General features: G+C 37.3%; 1 protein-coding gene and 1 long non-coding RNA gene across 15 annotated transcripts in view; both read left to right on the forward strand.

Moving 5' to 3' along the window:
* The window catches only part of LOC136790016 (uncharacterized), a 301,984-nt gene that overhangs the window by 78,777 nt on the left and 203,001 nt on the right, over positions 1–20,206 (forward strand). The gene's annotated exons all lie outside the window — the stretch shown is intronic.
* ARHGAP12 (Rho GTPase activating protein 12) overlaps positions 1–20,206 on the forward strand; it is a 77,768-nt gene that overhangs the window by 54,918 nt on the left and 2,644 nt on the right. For 8 of the 14 annotated variants that reach the window (XM_048076556.2, XM_066991523.1, XM_066991527.1 and 5 more), the window contains 11 exons: positions 395–456; positions 2,093–2,174; positions 4,632–4,754; positions 9,231–9,335; positions 9,686–9,784; positions 12,120–12,219; positions 13,124–13,243; positions 16,153–16,251; positions 18,286–18,363; positions 19,431–19,565; positions 19,831–19,933. In XM_048076556.2, the coding sequence (XP_047932513.2) occupies positions 395–456; positions 2,093–2,174; positions 4,632–4,754; positions 9,231–9,335; positions 9,686–9,784; positions 12,120–12,219; positions 13,124–13,243; positions 16,153–16,251; positions 18,286–18,363; positions 19,431–19,565; positions 19,831–19,933 (1,106 nt within the window). Of the gene's footprint in view, positions 1–394; positions 457–2,092; positions 2,175–4,631; positions 4,755–9,230; positions 9,336–9,685; positions 9,785–12,119; positions 12,220–13,123; positions 13,244–16,152; positions 16,252–17,317; positions 17,563–18,285; positions 18,364–19,430; positions 19,566–19,830; positions 19,934–20,206 lie in introns of those variants that run through there. The other 6 variants (XM_066991521.1, XM_066991525.1, XM_066991522.1 and 3 more) reach the window with 4 other exon arrangements.

The raw sequence follows: 20,206 nt of genomic DNA on the forward strand, positions 1-20,206 counted from the left end.
GAACTTGGGCTGGCTGTTTGTCGGATACCTCCTTTTTTTAGTAAAAGACACAAACACATTTGCTATTACACAAATTATTATATCCTTGTTTAAAATTTCCACTGTATTGTACTACAAAGGATTTAAGTTTAGCTTGTCAAAAGAACTTAGGCCAGGAAGAAAGAAGGCTTTTTACCTCCTTCATGTTGATGAGTACTTTCCCAGAGTAATCTTGACTTTGCTGATCTCTGTATATTTAAATATAACTTCAAGAAACTGCCATATGTAATCGTATAACATGTGCAAAGATGGCTTGTTCCCAGAAATTGATTATTTGAGCGATTTAATTCAGTGATGTGATGGCAATGGAAGCGGATTTTCTTTTTAATTTATTATGCCTTACTACATCTTACAGGGTCAAGAGAAGTATGGGTTATTGAATGTGACGAAAATTACAGAAAATGGGAAGAAAGTTCGGTAAGTCTTGGAGTTCTAGAAGTACATGTACATAAGACTGTGTAAGATATCTGACTTCAATATTAGGACAGCATCCAGGCTTTTGCAATTACTTATATTAGGACAGCACAGAGGGTTTTGCAATTTATTAGTTTTTCTCTGAATTTGCCTTAGAGATTTTCCTGTAGGTTGTGTATTTCCTTGACCCAAAGTGAAGTATGTGCTTTTCCCAGTGACTTAATAGTGGACTTCAGGCATCTAGAGGCTTGTGTATGCCAGGTCTTCATAGAGGGCAGTGATTTCATGAAGGTGTACTGATGAGAGACAGCTTTTTTTTTTAAAAAAAAAAAAAATAAGGGATTTATTTATTTAAGGCAAAATCTATGTAGCTTATAGCCTGACTTGTTCCTGGAATAAGAGGGGTGTAAGAGAGGTCTTCAGACTTCCACTTCGTCTTGTATAAAATTCAAGGAGAGTGTATTTCATGTTCCCCCGAATTCTTCCTTCACTTCTCTTGTGAAGGATTTCCTACATAATGCCTTACCCAATGTTGGTTTCCCTGTAGGTGATGAATGACCTCATTTCTAACTTACTTCCTCTGCCTCACAGGCAGGCATCTGCATAAATCGTAATGTAAGACCGAGTAATGCTGTGTAACTTAGAATTCTAGCATTTTGCAAAGAGTCAGTACTAAATAATGTGTGTTTTTTCCTCAGATTTTATTTAGGTTTACTTTTTTACGTTTAATTAATTTTTATCTCTAGTATTGTGTTATAGACATCAGTGGTCCCAGATTTTTGATACATGGAACATACTTTTCTTGAGTATTAAATTGTTATCATGTAGCTATCTTCCAGAGCCACCCTGACCAAGTCCAATGCAGATGGGCAGCAGATCTTGCCCCCAGCTTGGTTCCCCAGAGCTGCTTCTAAGAGCCTGGTAGGAAAGGGTGGACTCATGGACAGTGGCTCATGCAAGCTGCTGCTGGTGCAGTATAATCTCGCCACTTAAGTCACATCTGTTGGGAATCACTGATCTGGATTACTGCGCTGCTATACAGAAAGATGCAACATGTCACTGTGAGAGCTGTTGAATAATAATTCATGTTTGGGCAGTAGGAATAGATTGTCAGGGCTCGTCAAACTTTTTTTTAACCTCAGGACAGATATTCAGGCACAAAAATATATTATCAGACAGCTGGAACAACTGATTTGTTCTTTTTCCATATCTTTTAAGATGCGTAACAAGTATTTCATTGCCAGTGTAAATTAGCTTATTGCATACAAATGGGACAGTTGCATCCCAGTTCGATGTGATCAGTCAGTTTCAGAATTATGTGGTACTTCGGCACAATCTCCTTAGTACACAGTAGGCTGAGCATTAGCCCTTTTGAAATTACAATTGTATGGTATTCCTCCTGGTGAACGGCTTCCACTGCTAATTAGCTTTGTTTGATTTAGATTTTGATGGTCAGGCTGGGACTATTAACATATGTTGCCTTCTACAAATACGCTAGCAATTAAGACTTACTGATGGCACTAATGACTGTATATATGGTTAAGTTTTATTAACATGCAGGTCAACTGGGCAACACTGATAGCTTAAATATCTGCTTTCAAAGTCAATTTATCAAATGTTTGTTTACAAATATTTACAGAAAGAATTGGATGTCATCATGGGCGGTATTACAAGGTTCATCGCTGCTGTTCACTAAAACCCAAGGAAGTGGAACTGGCTGGGTAAGCTTGGGAACGAGTCCCTGCCTTCATTTAAGTGTTAATCACATAAACCACAAGAAGTGAAAGCACTGTTTGTTGGCCTTGAATACCAATATATATGCGTAACTTAGAAAAAAACCTCAAGGTGTGAGTACGGGAGGTAGAGTGGGGAGGCTGGAGAAGTTACCAGGAGAATAGTTATGATGTAGAATGAGAAGAAATACAGATGTACTTTCTTGTAATGCAGAAACATTTTTACATTTAGTAAGTATGAAACAGATAAAGAGGTATTCAGATGGTCAATAAGCTGAATCATTTTTGCTGCAGACCAGGTATTTTTGTGTTCTTTACTAATGTGTTTATCTAAACAGTTCTTCTGTTCTACTGTTCCTAGATATTTTTTATAGAATCCAGATAATTTTTGATATGGTACATGTAATTAAAAAAAAGTCTGACGCTGACACTTGGCTTATTGCATTGGAGTATTTGAATAATAATATAAACAAAAATGACTGTCTTAAGTGGTATTGGTAGGCAGCAGTGCTTTGAACTTACGGGAGAAAGTGTATGTTTAGTATTGTTGTCGTAATGTTGTTTAGTGGTTGCCTCGTTGAACTCCTTATTTTGTTTTATATCAGTATAATGGGTGACAAGTATTTGTATCTGTTATGCCTGATGAAGACCTAAAGATAAAACATCACACCAAACGTGATGATATCTATTCAATTTTTATCATTTCTAGTTTAATTGCACTATAATTAAATTGACTATATTTATCCAGCTACATTCCTACATTAATCAGTATAGAAATGGTTCATTAACTATGTCTTAATTACCCACTTTCGGAGGTCTGATATTAAAATTGCATGTGGATCTCCTATAATACCTAAAGACAGGCCAGATAAAGTGTTGGTTATTCCAGGATATTGTCATGCTGATTCCAGTAAAATTGCTGATCTTTCTACTTGGCTCACTTTCTCTTGCTACACTTCTTTTTGAACAGTGAGTTGATACTGACCATTCTTTTCTAAAACATTGAGTTCATTTCAGAGGTGTAAACATCGTTTTTCTGCCCTTTTGTTGCTGTTGAAGAGGTGGTTGCAGGAATATGGATGAGGATGGATGAATAACAACATTGGGAGTAGTAGAGAATGGAAATAAGGGAGTTGAGTGAGATGGTCAAGCAGATTGAAAAGAACGGGAGGAAAAGAATAAGGATTAAGGCATAGGATAGGGTGAACTGTAGGGCTGTCTGTAGTAGAAAATGGACCTAAGGAGGTCTGCCTATGATGTATTTGGGGAGGGGAAAGGAAAGTGATGCACATCAGAGACAAAGCACAGAAAAAAATAAATAGAAACATATGTATATCTGAAAGTGACTTTCACAACTGTAAACATTGGGACACTAGGTAAATGTAATTATTTTTCTCATTTGTGAGTAATATTAATAAGAAAACCTGTGAACTACTTCCTAGTACATAACGTCCATAACAAAATGTTGAAGAAATATTGGAGGACTTTTAGAAGGTGAGCCTCAAAGCAGGAAGTACTGCAATCAGAAGGCTTAAAAACTTCCTCCCTTGTCTTCCTTCATGCCCTTCAGTTATTGCCTATTGTTCAGTTCAATTTTATCACCCTACTTTATGAACTGGGAAATGCCTGGACATTCAGAGGTGAGGTTTAATGTTTAGTCTCTGTACACAAAGAATACTATTATTATAGCAATAGTGTTATTTTTATTCTAAAATTTCTTCATACTCTTGATCCGAATTTAGCTGTAGATCAAAAAACATTAACAGTATGTTGATTATATCATACTGCTCATGAACGTATGATACAGTTATGCATGGATGTGTGCCTGACTGAATTATCCATAGAAGATAGTCGTGCAGATCTGCTTGCTGTTTAAGAAGACTAGTGTTAGGTGTGTTACGCCTTATAAATACAGTCATTCAGCGAAAAGGGAAAAAACAAAGTTATCAATTCTTCTGATAATTTAAGTGCAGCAAAAAGTACCACGGTCACTATCTGGTAAGAATATTCCTGTGGGAAGATGTCAGGTATGTGGCGTGCTGTCAAGTACCTGACGCTGTACACAGCTGCATTCAGTTCACACTGTTCATGTCTATGATTAAGTTGAAAATGTCAAGGGAGAACATCTTTCAAGGACTGTGTGTGCATACTTACCCTAGGTTTTCTAAATGTGTAAATATTCAGCACACGTTCTTTTTCGTCTTTGTATAGGAAATTTTTTGGGAGTGTTAAAAATTCTGCCTCACACGTCAGAAACTTGGAACTGTATCAGTATTTCAATAAGGTGAAGCCAAGTCTAAGTCTGACGTGTGAGAAGAATTACATTTCTCCCTCATCTTGAGAGAAGAATATTTGTTTAGCAGTGGTCTAGCGATTGATATAACCATATCATTTTTTGTGCATTGTTTTGTGACTTCATCACTCTTCTTCCTTTTTCTCATCAAGTCATTTTGCCAAGTGGGCTCAATCCCTGAGCTTTTGCTCTCGCTGCTTTCTTCTTGGAAAAATGCTCTCAGTCGTCGACCTGCTGTCACCTATGTAAACTCTGACCGAGTTTCAGCTATCAGTGTATGTGTTCTTGTTGCATGTCTCTTGTCGCTGTAAGGCTATTTGCCACTAATCTGGAAAGTAAATTTGAACTTTTCCAAGTTTCATCTCTTCATATAACACTTTATGTATACTATTTGTTATTTTCTCAGTTTTTTTTTTAAGGTACAAATTAACAAAAGTGAATTACAATAATCTTGTAATTGTTCTAATAGAACAAAGTACAAAGATTGTCTGGTTCATCAGTGCCAGAATTGTATTATAACCCAAATATTAATTATAACCCCAAATTTGCCTACTGTTTGAACCATTAGTGTCTTGACTAATAAACAGCATGATATAAAATATCTGTTAAAAACTGACCATTTCTAATTCTTTCTAACACAGCTAATTTAGGATGTTTGTAAGGTGCCTATGGTGCCTTTGATACAGTGATGCACATGGTATTGCTTTATTCTAGCTATAATTGAAATACACAAAAACAAATATTACACTTAAAAAACTGAATGGAAAACTCAAGGATGTTCTGGCTATGTACCACATCCAGAAAGCTGATGTAAATTTGTAGGACTTGTAAAGTATAATGTAAGCATTTGTAGTTAGTCATATTTTGAAGTGTAGGTGCCAAGCATAGAAGTGGTGCTTATCAGAAACTGGTAAATGCAGGTAGCTAATAAAGTAGTTTGTCTAAGATGGATGAGGAGAAATTAATACTCTTTGTAGAAGAAACAAGCATGTTTGATTGGCTGCACTAGTTTTTAACATCTTAGTTCTGGTTATTAATATAATTAGAATCAAACGAAAGGTTTCATTTTAAGTTATATCCTGAAAACATTAAAAGCTGTTTTGTTTATTTGTCGTCTTGAGGACTAAAGTATCGGTGGTCATTAAAACTGTTTTGGTTCTTGGCTATATTCCGTGAAGAGTGTGGAAAGTGCTAAAGATCTGGAGTTTAGGTATGATTCCCGAGACTTTCCTTCAGTAGTTGAAAAGTTCTGTCTCTTGGTGTGAATGAGTTGTAGTAGCTACTGACAGATTTTAGTGATGGGGCTTCAGAAAACACGGGAAATAGTAATTACTTAAAGGTTTCATCTATCAAACTTCTGCAACAGCTGCATGTCGCCAGTGTCAGGTATGGTGGCGGTAAACCAGTGGTGGGTAAACTTCCCATTTAAAGATCAAGGAAGTAAGCAACCTTCAAGGTTGATTTGGGCAAACTCTGTTTATTGTGTTATACCACTGCTTACAGACAAGTGTGCGATATGTATGTTACTACAGTTCATCGGTGTTGCACGGCTGAATATATAGGAGCTCTGATGATTATCAAGAAAGCTATTGGTAATGTAAGTACTGCTATTGGAGACAAATTTCCAAGAACTTCCAACATTTTGCTATGACAGTAAAGCATATCTTAATATTTTTCATCTTCTTGTCAAAGCTGTAAGTTCTCAGTCTCTGTTACCAGCCCTAAAGCAGCCACTAAAGAGCCCCACAGTACTATTTCTGCAGTTGATTGCAGGTGAAGAAGACTTGGAATTTAGAAGTTCTATTAAACCCTAATTAGGAACAGAATATTGAGAATGACACCTGTCATCTCAAAGCCTTCCTACAAGTAATATCCGATTGTTTCCAACAAATGCTGGAATATATCACCATACAGACTGCATGGTTCCTCCTGGGGAGGCTCCCATGGCGTGGAGACAACCCCTCAAAACACTGAAAAGGCTTTCTAGCTATCGATGCCAGCACACACCTTCAAGGCAGTCCTTAAGCTACTCAGCATCTACTGTGTCTAAAGCAACAAAAAAAAACCCACCTATGCTTTCCAAAAAGTGAAAGTTATCTCTGCCATGGAAATAGCATAAGCGCATCCCATGACTGTACTTTTTTTGTTCCTAGAAAAAAACTGTCAGAAGTGAATGTAGGACAACTTCTCTACATAGGACAGCTCACAGCAAAGTGTTACAGACCTCCCCCCTCTTTCTGTCTCATTTCTGCTGTCCTTTCCAAACTTCCCAGACAGCCGAAAAGAGAAATCTGGTAAGAAGCAGGGGTCTGCCCAGTAGGAACTGAATGTGACCTGACCGGTGCTGGCTTGACAGCTCACTCTGAGAAAGCAGACTTTGTTTAGGTGGCAGCAGATGCTAAAGAGACAGGTTTTCTTTTTACTTCTCCCAACAAAACGTGTGCGCTGCAGGAGGATTCGATCTCCTTTAGCTAACCTTTGGCTGCTGAGCATCTGAGCTGCCCTGGATTTGCTTCTGGAATCTTTTCAGGAGGGAAATGACTGCTGGCTTCTCATTTTCATGCAGCCAGGAGCAGAAAAGAACCATAGCAGAGAAGTTCATAGGAGAGACTGAATGCTAAACTTAATTTCTTTGTTCAAGGAAATTCTAAGTTTGACTTATCAGTTATCAGAGGTGTTTTGCAGAGAGGCTGGAGTATGTGCTTTGTTGTTTTCACCTGCTTGGATCCTGATACTGGAGCTTTGACACTGCTCATGTGAAGGAGCTGGGGAAGAATTCTTTTTATTTCCTACTCAGGGAAACGTGGCTTCTGTTTTTTGTGTTCTGTACTTCTCTGATATGCTGAAGGTAGTCAGCCTGAAAACAAGCGTAGAGTGCAACAGTGCTTGAGGTAGCACTGGGATCTGTCACCTGGAGTTCAGCGAACCAGACCATATTGGAGGGCAGGAGGAAGGCTCTCCTTTTGGTCAAAACAGTCATGACTGCTGTTTGTTAACTTCCCCTGTAGCAGGTCATCTTCTGTGCTGCTCAGCATCACGTGGGAGGTGTTTTTAATAAATCCCTTGATCTTGCAGAGGACTTTGGCACTAATCTTCTCTCTCCAGTGGCAAGCTCTATAAGTCTTTTTTCTTGTCTTTTCCAGCATGCAGCAAAGTTGTTGTAGGCTGTCAGGTGTGGCTGGTGTGCTTCAGTCGCATGTGAAGCAGTTGTGGGTCTCCTAAATAGACAGTTGTTGTACAGCTGCCCATGATTGCGAGAGGTATATCTGTCCAACATTTGCTTCTAGCTTCTGTGGACTCCAATTTCTGAACTGGACTACCAAAAGCTATTAGGAAATATTCTTAGATGAGATATCTGAGAATCAGGTTAGAAAGCAGAAGGTTTTTTCAGAGATAAGTTGGCATTGGGTAAATTAGAAATATTCCCCACTTCTGATATTTCACACATTAAGTTGTTTCTTTCCATTCAATGTTTAATTGCCCTTAGGAATCAAACAGGGAGATTTTCTAGTGGTAAACAGCCTTTCTAAAACACAATTAGCATTAATTAACATCCTTGCTGGGAATTTAATCAGAAGCAGCAGATTAATTCTGTTTTCTGTTTTTTCTCACTTTGGATATGGTTGTTGTGGTACAGACTGCAAGCCTTGTGTTCACAGCAAGGAGGTTGTCCTGAGGCTCAGGTCATCCTGAGCTCTTGCAGAAACATCAAATTTCTTTTTTCTTTTCTTTTTGTTTTCTTTCCAGAAATAGAAAATCTTTATGTTGGATCAGATGCTACAGGCTTACCTCAGATGTACAACATTAAATTTCTGTACTGCAGCCAATTGACAGCTTTTCCTGTTGATTTTTTTTTTGCTTATTTTATTCACAGTTGGAGCTTCTTGTTTGTGTGGCTCCCTAAATTGGTTTCCTTGAGGAATGATATTTCAAAGCTATGTGTTGTATGCTGAAACCCTAGTAAAAGTACTTGGCTTTAAAAATTTGCCATACCCAGCATAAATATAAAAGTAGGAAGTAAAAATAGCTCCCTCATGCGTTCCTCGATTGTTAACCCACCAGTAGCCCTTCAGAATGCTTTTTTAAATCACTTTGCTTATTTGTTGTTTTTCTAAGTAGCTAGACAGTGAAATTGATTTGTGTTTACTTAGCGGAGTATGCTCCAGTATTGCATTAGAAGCATTAAAGGAAAACATTAAATAGATTTAATATAAAAAGCATCATTGGAAACATTTAAAAAGAGTATTTGTTCTGAAAATGTAAGAACTGAAAGTGCTCTTTCAGTGCAAGAGGGGTGTATTGTGTGTAGTGGTTCCTATCTGGCAAAGCTGCTATTTCTGGTGGGATTTTTTATATACTGATGTTAACTGACAGAATGATTTGCATTCAGTTATGCGTTAGCTTTATTCCTTTAAAGCTTGGGACTGTTTTGACTAAAATCAAGCTGTAATCAAAATCTCTATGGACATCTACTACTTGTGACAGGAAAAAGCCCCTGCTAGAATCTGGCATTTAAAGCTATTGAATTTTAAAGTTCTTAGGCAGAGCAGTTTCTAATACATGTTTAGTTTTTTTCCGGTATGTTTTTTGTTTTTTCCTGGTATCATGTCAGTTGATACATAGCAAAGAACTGTATTGGGGTTAAATCGTTTAGGCTGCAAATAAAGTGTTGGTGTGTTGCATTTAGAGAATTGCAAGGCTATTTGTTAGAAGCTTTTTTCTCTTTTCTTCATCATTGTTCATTTTTCCAGAAGTTTGGTGTCAATCAGTCTAAGCCAGAATTTACAGTGGATCTCAAAGGGGCATTGATTGACTGGGCTTCGAAGGACAAATCCAGCAAAAAGAATGTTATTGAGGTAAATTATTTTATTTAAATGCAAAATTATAGGCACTTCAAGTGACTTCAGAAAGTGTCTCTAAACTTAGCATAAACTTCAGTTAGTTCAGTTTTCTGCATTTCTTCCCTCTCAAATGTATGTGTATGTTTGTTCTAGTAAAGAAATGTCCATTCTTGCATGTCTGCATAGGCTATGTATGCATTTAAATTTTAAGCAAATGTTTGTACTGCTTTCACTGATTGTTGAGTAGCTATATATCATCTAAAAGTTGTGCCAAGGAGATGTTTAACTTGGTTTAGGTAATTTCAACTGGGAATTCTAGTAAGTTTCTCAATTCTGATGACATCTATTTTTTTATTTCTTTAAAGCTAAGAACCCGTCAAGGAACTGAGCTCTTAATTCAGTCTGATAATGACAGCTTCATTAATGAATGGTATAAAGTTCTTAACTACACCATCAACAATCAGGTGTGTATTGGAATCATGAAGGTTCTGTTTTCAGGGTAATACTATTTAGTAAAATAATTTATATAATGACTCCAAATGCTTCATATAGATCTTTGTTTCTTCATTTTCTTGAGCATGGGCTGGTGGTTGAGGATGTGGCAGTTTCCGGTGATGACAAGTGAAATATAACTAATAGTGACAAGGGAAGAAGAATGGTCCACTGGACTAAGAAACAGGAGGTGTGGACTGATCTCCAGCTCAGAAATGAGCTTCCTGCTGTGCCCAAATACTTGTTCCATCTCAGCAAGCTGAAAGGTTCTGACGGGAAGTAGAAGGGGGAAGGACTGCCAAGGGAACGCTTACCATAGTGACTTACCTTAGTCAGCATCTGTTACTGCTATTCAATTAATAAGACTACATTAAAGTGTAAATCAAAAGCCCTGGCAAAATACTGTGTTATAATGTCAACTCCTTATCAACAGAAAGGTGATCAAGCTTTTGCTCTTGACACTGCTGAACAAGATTTTACCATCTTTGAATTCAGAAGAAGTTGGAGGAGACATTGGAGAAAATATTACCCTCAAATTGAGTTAATGCATGTTCTTAATTTGTGTAGCTACAGCTCCTTGCCAGAAGAGCTGCATTTATGTCATAGTCTCCAGGCAGCAGATAATTAAAGTTGATGCTTTGTTGTCAGTCGGTGGCCTCCATTTCTCTTAACCCTTGATAGTGTTTTCCACCCAAACACAGCAGGGTAATACAAATGGTTTAATTTCCTTGTGCACACAGTTTGGGCCCCTAAACTTCTGGTTCAAAAATGTCAAGACTGTTGATAACAGGCAGTCACTCAGCAGCACATCTCTCCTGTCTGTCACACGTAACACAGCTGAGGGCACCTCTCCCTTGCTGAAATGTAAATAAAAATGGAAAGGCTGGGATATAACTGAGGCAAGAGTGGGGTATTACATACCAGGTTGAGGAAGTAGAGTAGAACATAGCTTTGAAATTTAACAACCCTAAGGAGCTTAGAGGCATCTTGAAGAGAGTATTGTCCAAACGATCTCAGTGATGGAGACTTCCTTAGGAGGTCCAAATGATGGCAATGACAGAGATCCTTAGCAGGGACATTAACTGAACTGCTGAATGTATTGAACTGTGACGTATAAAAAAAGGCTATCCAAAGCTTTTGAAAAGCAACAAGGAACGAGGCTTTTTTCAAGTCTTCTCAACCCAACAAGTTAACGTGCAACTTTGTTTTATGTCACGAATAGTCATGTTTCTGTTAATTTGATGTTTTAGAGTACACAACCTTGCATTATTTTTAAGATGTGAGACACTTGTAAGAAAATAGATTACTGATGTTTTTGTAATTGTGTAGAAGTATTTCTGCTGTAGTAGAAGAGCAGTTAGAAGAACTCAAATACAGAACGGATATTTTGCATTGAGACCAAAGGAAATTTATTTTTCTATTCTTTTTCTATTTATTGATGTGTCTGATGTCATGTGCAGCGTAAGTATGAGGCTGCAGATAGGCAGTTGTACAGACTTTGGTGTATGCCTACACACTACAACGTGATTTACATTTTCACTTAAATGTGTGTTGGTTTTTTTATTTTTTTTTTCCCCGAGATTATCTAAGGGTGTTGAGGCAGTGGAACAGGTTGCCCAGAGAAGCTGTGGATGCCCCATCCCTGGAGCTGTTCAAGGCCAGGTTGGATGGGGCCCTGGGCAGTCTGATCTAGTGGGTGATACCCCAGCCTATAGCGGAGGGATGGAACTAGATGATCTTTAAGGTCCCTTCCAACCCAAACCATTCTATGATTCTGTGAATATGCTGAGAGAACAAGAACACACAGAGCAAGGCCTGGAATACTTACTGTGCTGGAGTGAATTCAGTGTATGTTCTGACAGTGATGAAGTTCTCCAACTGGCTGTTCTCTTTTCTGTCACAGAAAATTTTAGTCAGAAATTACAGATAGGGTAAATGTTCTAGAAATGGTTTTTAGACCATATAAATCAGGTGCTTCTGTAGTAGACCACGTGAATAAAATAGCTGATGTTTGTCTACTGATTTGAGGAAAAAGTCATTTATTAGTTTATGTAATCAAGTTTTTCTCTGTATTGGGTCTTGTGCTCAAATAGTTTTTGGCAGAGTTACTTGGAGCCAATGAGAATGGTATAATACCAGATACCAGCTGAAAGATAATTTTAGCATCTAGAGTTCAGGAAAGAACCAACTGAATATCGTTAAAGGGGAAACAAAAAGTGTATTTTAGAACTGTCTCCATGAAATGTGTTTTAATGCTCTGTTCTATAAATTGGTAAACTGACTTCTATGTCATCTTAAATCTAATAGGTAGAGTCTGATGAAGCTTTAGAAGATGAAGTACCAGATTCGCCTGGGGTGGAAAAACAAGACAAAGAGAAAGAGAATAAAGACTCTAAGAAACTTCGTTGTGAGTAGAAAATTCTCCAATAATTGATTTTAGGAATGAAAAAAAAAGTCTTCACTATTAAGTGTAAATAGAAAAGAAATCAGGACACTTAAGAATGAAACTACCCTGATTTGTAAACATGCTTTGATATAGTTCCTTCTCCACCTTGGTGACAATTACTAACTTCTATTCATGTTTTCCTAATCATACTTAAAAAGTAGGAGAGAACAGGCAGTAGTGAAATGGATTATTTTCAAGGTGTTGTCAAATGTACAGAGGTAATCAGATGTTTTCTCTGACTCTTATAAATGGTTTTGATAAAGAATCTTTTTGTCCTGTTACCTGTTCAAAACTGATTGGGTAGTTTTACTCATTTTATTTGTGGTACAGCATCTGTAAATATTTTCACTTAAACTTCAATTTCACTAAGTTGTTAGCGATGTTATTTTGGCTTGCTTACAGAAACTAAGCAGTTTTAATCATACCTTCAGAGAAATTTCTTTCTGTGCAGAGAAATACATTAGGCAGATTATTTTCAATATTTTACTTCTGGGCTTTATGTAATTTACAAGAAAGTATTTCTTTCATTTAAAATACTTAATGAGTGGTAGGACTGGTTTTGAAATATAGCTATACAATTTAAATTCCATGTTTAGTTTATACGCATGTAAATTACCATTTAGTTAATTTTACAGATGGCACTTGGTTTTAGAAGTTTTATGTGAAAGGTGAGTGTCTTGGCAGTTTGAAAAGTGGATGCTATGTACAAGGAGTTCAAAAAAATGAAAATGCGGATGCAATGCAACTTTGAATAGGTTTTTTATATTCATTTGTTTTTGAGATATTTTTTTCATATTGATCCCTTGGCAGAGAAATTCAGTGTTGGTTTTGTGGATATTAATGCAAAGTGCGTTTCTGTTTCCAGCAATGAAAATACCTAGCAATATAGATTCCACAGATCAGAAGAAGACCAAAACGAAGCTAAAGAAGTTTCTTACACGACGACCTACATTACAAGCTGTCCGTGAAAAAGGCTACATTAAGGGTAAATGAACTTTTTTGACAAAGGAAATAATTTGAAAAACTGAATTTCATAGTTCAGGTGTAAAATGGGGTTTAAATTGTCTAGTTTTAGAGTAAAACACATGTATATAGCTGGCTTAACAAAAGTCTTGTATGTATAGTGGAACTGGTGTGTGTTTGTCATTCTTCTGAGCAATGCTGTTAGCTGCTAAACTTCATGAAGGATGTCCTCTTCAATTCTTATTACTGGCAAAACTGAAGTGGAAGATGAGAGCCCAGGGACCTATGTGGACTTTGAGTGTTTCTGAACTAGGGAGTCCATTTGGTCTGCAATTCTGAGCTGGAAATTTTGGATAGCCAGATAATCATTCCTTTATACAAGGGAAAGGAAAGTTGAGCATGTGCATATGCTCATATGTTTCACAAGGGTGTTCTTAGTCTAAATGGAACCAGACAATCTTGTGCCATCTCATAAGAAATGAGATATTTAGGCGGAAAAAAAAAAAAAGATTAGGCTAAAGGAATCTTAACTCTAATACCCTTTTTCCCTAACCTTTTTCTTTGAATGTATACTTTTTTTTACAAACAAATGTTTGATAACACACATTCTTAAATGCAATTTATGAAAGAACTGATAATTTAATATATTATACTTTCATCTGTTACACATGTAGAAACTCTGAAAAAGAACAGTATTTGCACAGGTCAAAATTAATGTGTTTGTGTAAATTTCTTCTTGTTAATTTCTGGTACTTACTGTAAAACTTCCTTTGCTTGTTTGTATGCTTTAGCAGGACTTGTAGGTGGTGCTCTACTAGGGTCAAAATAGCGTATGGGTAGGCAAATAGCCCAAATCCGACTATGATTTGCCTAACTGCATACTTTAACAGGTGTGCTTCTGTTGCATGTGGCATTTGATATATTTGTGTATCTGCAAATACAACTTAACCGTAAATTATGAAATTTTTGTTTGGGATAAGAAGGCATTATTCCCAGACTTGGTTCTGCTCTGCTTTACAGCTTAGAATTCATGTGAATTCTTCATGATATCACTTCTGACATTAGCAACAGTGAATGCTAAGTCAAGTTCAATTTGTACGCATGCATGCTGATGATTGGATTTTTAATAAAGATATTAAGGAAAGAAGAGTTTGTTTTTATTTAAAAGCATGATGTAAACTTATGAAGTAAACTTATGAAGTGGGATCTGCACTGTACAGTTTTATGTTTACTGTATGAGTGAAAAATACAGAGGTCTATTTAAAGGCCTAGTGTACTTTTGTGGCTGCTACAGAATAAGCTTAGTAAATGACGACTTGGCAAATGTAATGCGAGTTGAAAAATGAAAAATTTTGGCAAACGGGCTTGAAACAGCATGCATTAAGCACAAAAGTAACTGTGGTAAAGCTTTGGTACATGGAAAAACAAAATTACAAAAGCTACTTTTAAGATGGGAGGAATAAATACAATTCTGGTACATGTGGGAATTATTAAAGTCAGAAGCAGTTGTAGCAAATCCTTTTGTTACGTACTAGTATTTTCTCTTGCTACCTAACCTGCATTGTTCTACCTGCTACAGCTGCTTGCTATCCTGGCTTTCTACTGTGTGGGCTTTCTCAACCCTTTGCTACTGATTCTGCTTACACAGCTGGCTGCATGAGTAGCAGCAGCACGAATGAGGTGTTTTGGGCCGCTGACCTTATATGCCTACTGCTAATATCATTATATGCCAATTTTCATGCTGTATGGTTGGTTTGGTGTGCTGTTTGGATTTCCCAAAGCGCTTGTCAGATGCAAGTGTTCTAGTGAACCTGCCTAAATTTCTAAACATGAAAAGTGGGTTAGATGTTATGCATGATGCAAATGCAAGAGCAGTCTCTCTCTTGCATAAGCTCTGAAGTAAAATGTACCAGATATTGCAAAGATGGTCACTTACATGCCATGTTTAAAAGGTAAAATAAAACTTTCTTTCCTTTAAGAGTGTGAGCTTTGCCTCTCTATTTCAAGACCTTGTTTCAGTCTCATGCATCTGAACCTGGGAGGTCATCAATTATTTGGTCATCATTGATAAAACCATAGAAGTTGGTCTGGGAAAGATTTCAATGCTAACATGCAATCTGAACAAGGAGTTAACATGTTGATGACATTTACTAAGACATTACAAGAACATGTTCTCTGCCCAAGCTGACTTTCATTTTCACTCCAGTTGGATAGAAAACACTACACCTGGCTTTTGTATAATTTTGAGGACAAGACTCAAAATGATGTCCAAAAGTATGGACTTTGCCAATAAATACCTTTATTGAAATTCCATCCTTGTGGCCAGGTTGCATATACATAGTCACGCTTCAGAGCTCTGCAATATAAAGGTTCATCATTTACAAATCCATGTCAGAACTTAGTCTTTAACTCCTACATTAAAGCCTTTCTCTGTCAATGAATGTGTAATGCAGGGTTAAACAGTAAGTGCAATGGAGGATGACTTTTTACTTTTTTCCCCAAAAAAATCCACAAAAGCATTGATTTTGGTTGAAGTTCCATATCTCTGTTCAGATTGTTTAGCAAAGATTACGGTAAATGTATTTTGAACTTGGAACAGGAATGAAGTACAACAGGACGTTTGAATGTTACATTTCCCATTACAGCAATGACTATGACTCTTATAAGTGTTCTTCTGGTGGATTAAAATTATTTCAGTACTAAAAGTTCCCTACTTATGCTTGGGTTACTGCTGACACTTTTTCCCACTGGGAGCTTTTTCTTACTGGGAGCTGTTGGAAACGCTTTTCAAAACTTTTCCCCTTTTCACTCTAATGCTGCGACAATTGTATCCAGTAGCCTTTGCTCTTTGTAGAGGTTTGTTTTAACCTGAACTAGTTCTGTCACTTGAATCCTGTTCCACTGTAAATCAGTCTCTTTACTTGGTTCCAGATCAAGTGTTTGGTTCCAATCTCACCAGCTTGTGTCAAAGAGAAAACAGCACGGTGCCAAAGTTCGTGAAGCTGTGTATTGAGCATGTTGAGGAACATGGTATGGTGAATTTTTTTGTTTGTTTCCAAATCTCTATTGCTCATCACACTGTCTAATTTTGAATGTTTTAATCCGTAAAATGCTGTAGATTACTTATGGAAAATAATCTGAAACCTGTGTCTGTAGTTAGCAGTGAGTTTTCAAGAGTGCGTGGGTGGGTAGGTGGAGTACAATTTGGGGAGAAGAGAGGAAGTCTTGCATCTGAGGAATTGATCTATTTAATATCTTTCAAGATAAGGAAAAGGCAGCCTCCTAACAGTAGGGGTCTAAAAGAGGAGCGATTGCAAGAAGTAATAGAAGATCTCATCTCATCAAAATTTTCTTCCAGGTGAAGAGAGACTGTCTGAATGCAACCATTAGTTTCTGGAAGGTTTAAGCATGTTTACAAAGTCACTTATATTAACACTTCCTTGAAACAAACTTATAGAAAAAATTGGTGTTCTTGCTCTGTATAAGCTTTGACTGCCAGAAGAGGAGTCTATTATTTTGATCTACTTCAGCCTCTTGCACGGATTGCTATGTGAAGTTTTACGCTGTTCTGGAGATTATCAGTGTCCACATATTGACTCAGTTTTTGTTTACTTTCATTGAAAATAAGTCTTTCCTACCTAATAGCTGGGAAAATGGTATGTTTGAAAGCTGTATGTGGCATTCTGGGTTGCGTGATGTAAAGGACATCTTCACTTTTTTCTGTTGGAAATACGTTGGTTGTGACTTCTGATTTGGCTGTAGTCGGGGTTCGTTTCCTTGCTTGTTTCTTGCTATTGCCATTGCCATATCACCTGAGAGTGGATTTGCCATAACTATCACTCAGATATACCAGTCTGTTAATTTGAGAACATTCTCTTGAGAATCAGGGTAAGTGTTTACAGGGGAATACTACAAGTGAATTTTAAGGTATCTTCCATGGGAACTTCATTTAGGATTTTGTTGCAACCCATAGTTCTCTTTTTCATCTTATGGCCTGGGAGGGAAAAGATAACTGCTTACTACCATTTGTGGTCTGCAGTTTGAGAGAAAGGGGTTATTTTGCTTTGTTCTGTTTTTAATTTTTTGTATTTTAAAGACAGGACTGCAGTGAAGATAGTGGTGAAGTTTTCCCTTTTTAAATACCCGAGGGGAAGCTGACAGAAATGAACAGTTTTTTTCCCCACTTCCTCAACTCTTCTTGCTACTGCCAACACACTTCAAATCAGTTCTTTCTGTAAAGGAGTGACTAGTGGATTATGGGGAAAAGGGATATGTCAGATGGTGCTGGTAACTGTGCTGTATTGCATCAGACTACTCCTTGAGGAGCTACAGGGACTGAAGGTATTCTGGCAACACTCACCCTCTGTGGCACTGACTCACATGCTGCATCCAAGTGGCATTTCAATTAAATTCTTTACCTGCTAATCAATCACTTCTGAATAATTGCAGTAGCAACTACAGGGACACAGTTTTCTTCTTTGCCTGGTTGAATGTTCAGTGCTGGCAGGGGCTACCTGTCTACTTTTGAAGGCTGTTGAATAGTGAGTGTGCATGCATGTCATCCTCCTTCTTGCAAACCTGGTCACTTGACAACTTTGAGATGCTCTGTGCATGACTTGATTTGATTTTTCTTAACCACCACGCATTAAAAAATTGAACATCCACAAAATAATTGGTTCTTGCATGTTGGACTCTGCATATACCCTGCCCTGCCCACCCATGAAAACCATTTGAGATCCCTAGTCTCATTGGGAAAACTTGGAGCTGTTGCCTCATTTACTGTTCTACTGGGTAGGGAAGCTTAGAGATTACTTTTGAGCCTGATGTTACCAAACTTGTGTCTGAAAACAATCTTCTCCTATGTGCCCTGCCCATCAAAAAAGCTAGTTTAACTTCATTTTTTGATGATGACTTCATTTTGTTGAACAGGTGGTCATTATTACAAGATTAGGTGGGTTGCTTTTGTTTTTAGTTTTGCAGGTTAGACCTATAAGCAAGGAGTCTAATAATTCCAGAATCCGTATGTATGTAAGGTATCAAAATGGATTTATCCCTTTGTTTTAGGACTCGACGTTGACGGCTTATACCGAGTTAGTGGTAATCTTGCAGTGATACAGAAACTAAGATTTGCAGTCAATCATGGTAAGTTTCCGTGAACTATATTGCAATTACATAGATTTTAGATTATTTGAAGTTCATAGAAAGCTCGGGGAAAAAAAAACTCTTAATGTATAATTACCATCTTTCATAATTGTCATCCTCAAAGTAAAATTACTTCAAAATAGCAGAAGTTAGTGTGTAGTAGACATACAGATCATTTAAAAAGACAAACAACAAAACTAACATCCTGGAGGTTTGTTCTTGCATGGAGCACAGAGGTATTGCTAGAACATAATTATAAAGAAAGGTGGTATTAGAATTCAAGGGGGCAAAAAGATTTAAAAAAAATAACTGCATACCTTATGAGAAAACAGTAAGTAAGCATATTATGTTTCCACTAGCATTAAGCTTGCTTTTTAGCAAGATTTGCTATGCCCTTTTAGTGTGGGGATTGCTAGGTGTTGTTGACTGTACTCTCTTGTAAAACTCTGTGTATCTATACCTTAGTGTTTTGTTCAGTGGGAATCAAGGTGGCTCGCAGCTGGGAAAAGAACAGTAGCCCATCTACTATCTGACCACTCGTTTCCTGATTAACAGGTTCTAGGAGTAAATTTTGTATTATATTGGAGTTCATATTCTCCTCTGGAAAGGGAAAGTGTCCTTGGTAAGGGAGTGAGTGGTATGTATCGCCCTACACAGTTTGGCTGCAGAAAAGACCCTGCTTCTAGGCTGAGGTGGAATTACTGTTGAGATTTCTGTTGTTGGTTTCTTTCTGAGCAGTTCGGGGCCTCTAAATTGCTGCATGTCTCCCAAGGGCTAGATTTTTTGACAGTGTTTTAGCCCTTCTAAGAGAGCATGCAGTGTTGTTATTAGAATGCAGCCATATGAGTATCTCACACAGTGCTTGTTCTGAGAAGTATTCTCCTAGCCACCTATAAATACGAAAGGTTTTACACTGCTACTGCTCTGTACAAAGCAGAGAAAAGGCTGAAGGGGAATATAATCTTCACTGCTTTAACAATACTGTGGGAAAGAAGGCTAAGTTATATATTTAAAAAAAAAAGACATAGTTAAATTATTATCATTAATTGTTTATTTTTGTGTCTCAGATGAGAAACTCGACTTGAATGACAGTAAATGGGAAGATATACATGTCATCACAGGAGCTCTAAAGATGTTTTTCAGAGAATTGCCGGAGCCGCTCTTCACTTATAATCACTTCAATGACTTCGTCAATGCTATTAGTAAGTCTGGAAAACGTGCGTGTGCTTTTTATATAACTTCTGCTAAATATGTGCAATTCAGTTATCTTAGTAAAAAGAAAGTTTTGATTCTGAGTGTCTGTAAGGGTCACCTGCAGTTTCCGGCCAGTAATATACAGGCTGGCCAGGAGGTGGCAGTATGTTCTCTAATATTAGCCCTGAAAAACGAGCTTTTAGTCCCAGTCTCTTAAATTTTATGGTGAAGTTTTAAACAGAAATACTGAGGTTTTGTTTCTTCCTTCTGCAGAGCAAGAACCAAGACAGCGTGTCCATGCTGTTAAAGATTTAATTAAACAGTTGCCAAAACCAAATCAGGACACTATGCAAGTACTCTTTAGACACTTGAAGAGGTAAGTATTAGAAAGAATACTGACCCTTCCTTAAAGCTAAATAATCAAATGAAAAATAGTAGGTGACACTTTCCACTGTGTTTTTCTTGCAAATATTGGACTTGATGAACACAGTATATGGGTCTGTTCTATACAAACTTGCAGAGCACCAATGGACTTTAGACAGTATGTGTCATAACTGTGATATTTACTGCAAAATCCATAAGGGCTAACAGCTGATTTCTATAACATAAGTTAGAGAACTTGTGAGGATTTCAAGAATAATATTTCAAA

This window comes from Anser cygnoides, chromosome 2 (genome assembly GCF_040182565.1).
Source record: "Anser cygnoides isolate HZ-2024a breed goose chromosome 2, Taihu_goose_T2T_genome, whole genome shotgun sequence".
NCBI classification, from domain to species: Eukaryota; Metazoa; Chordata; class Aves; order Anseriformes; family Anatidae; genus Anser; species Anser cygnoides.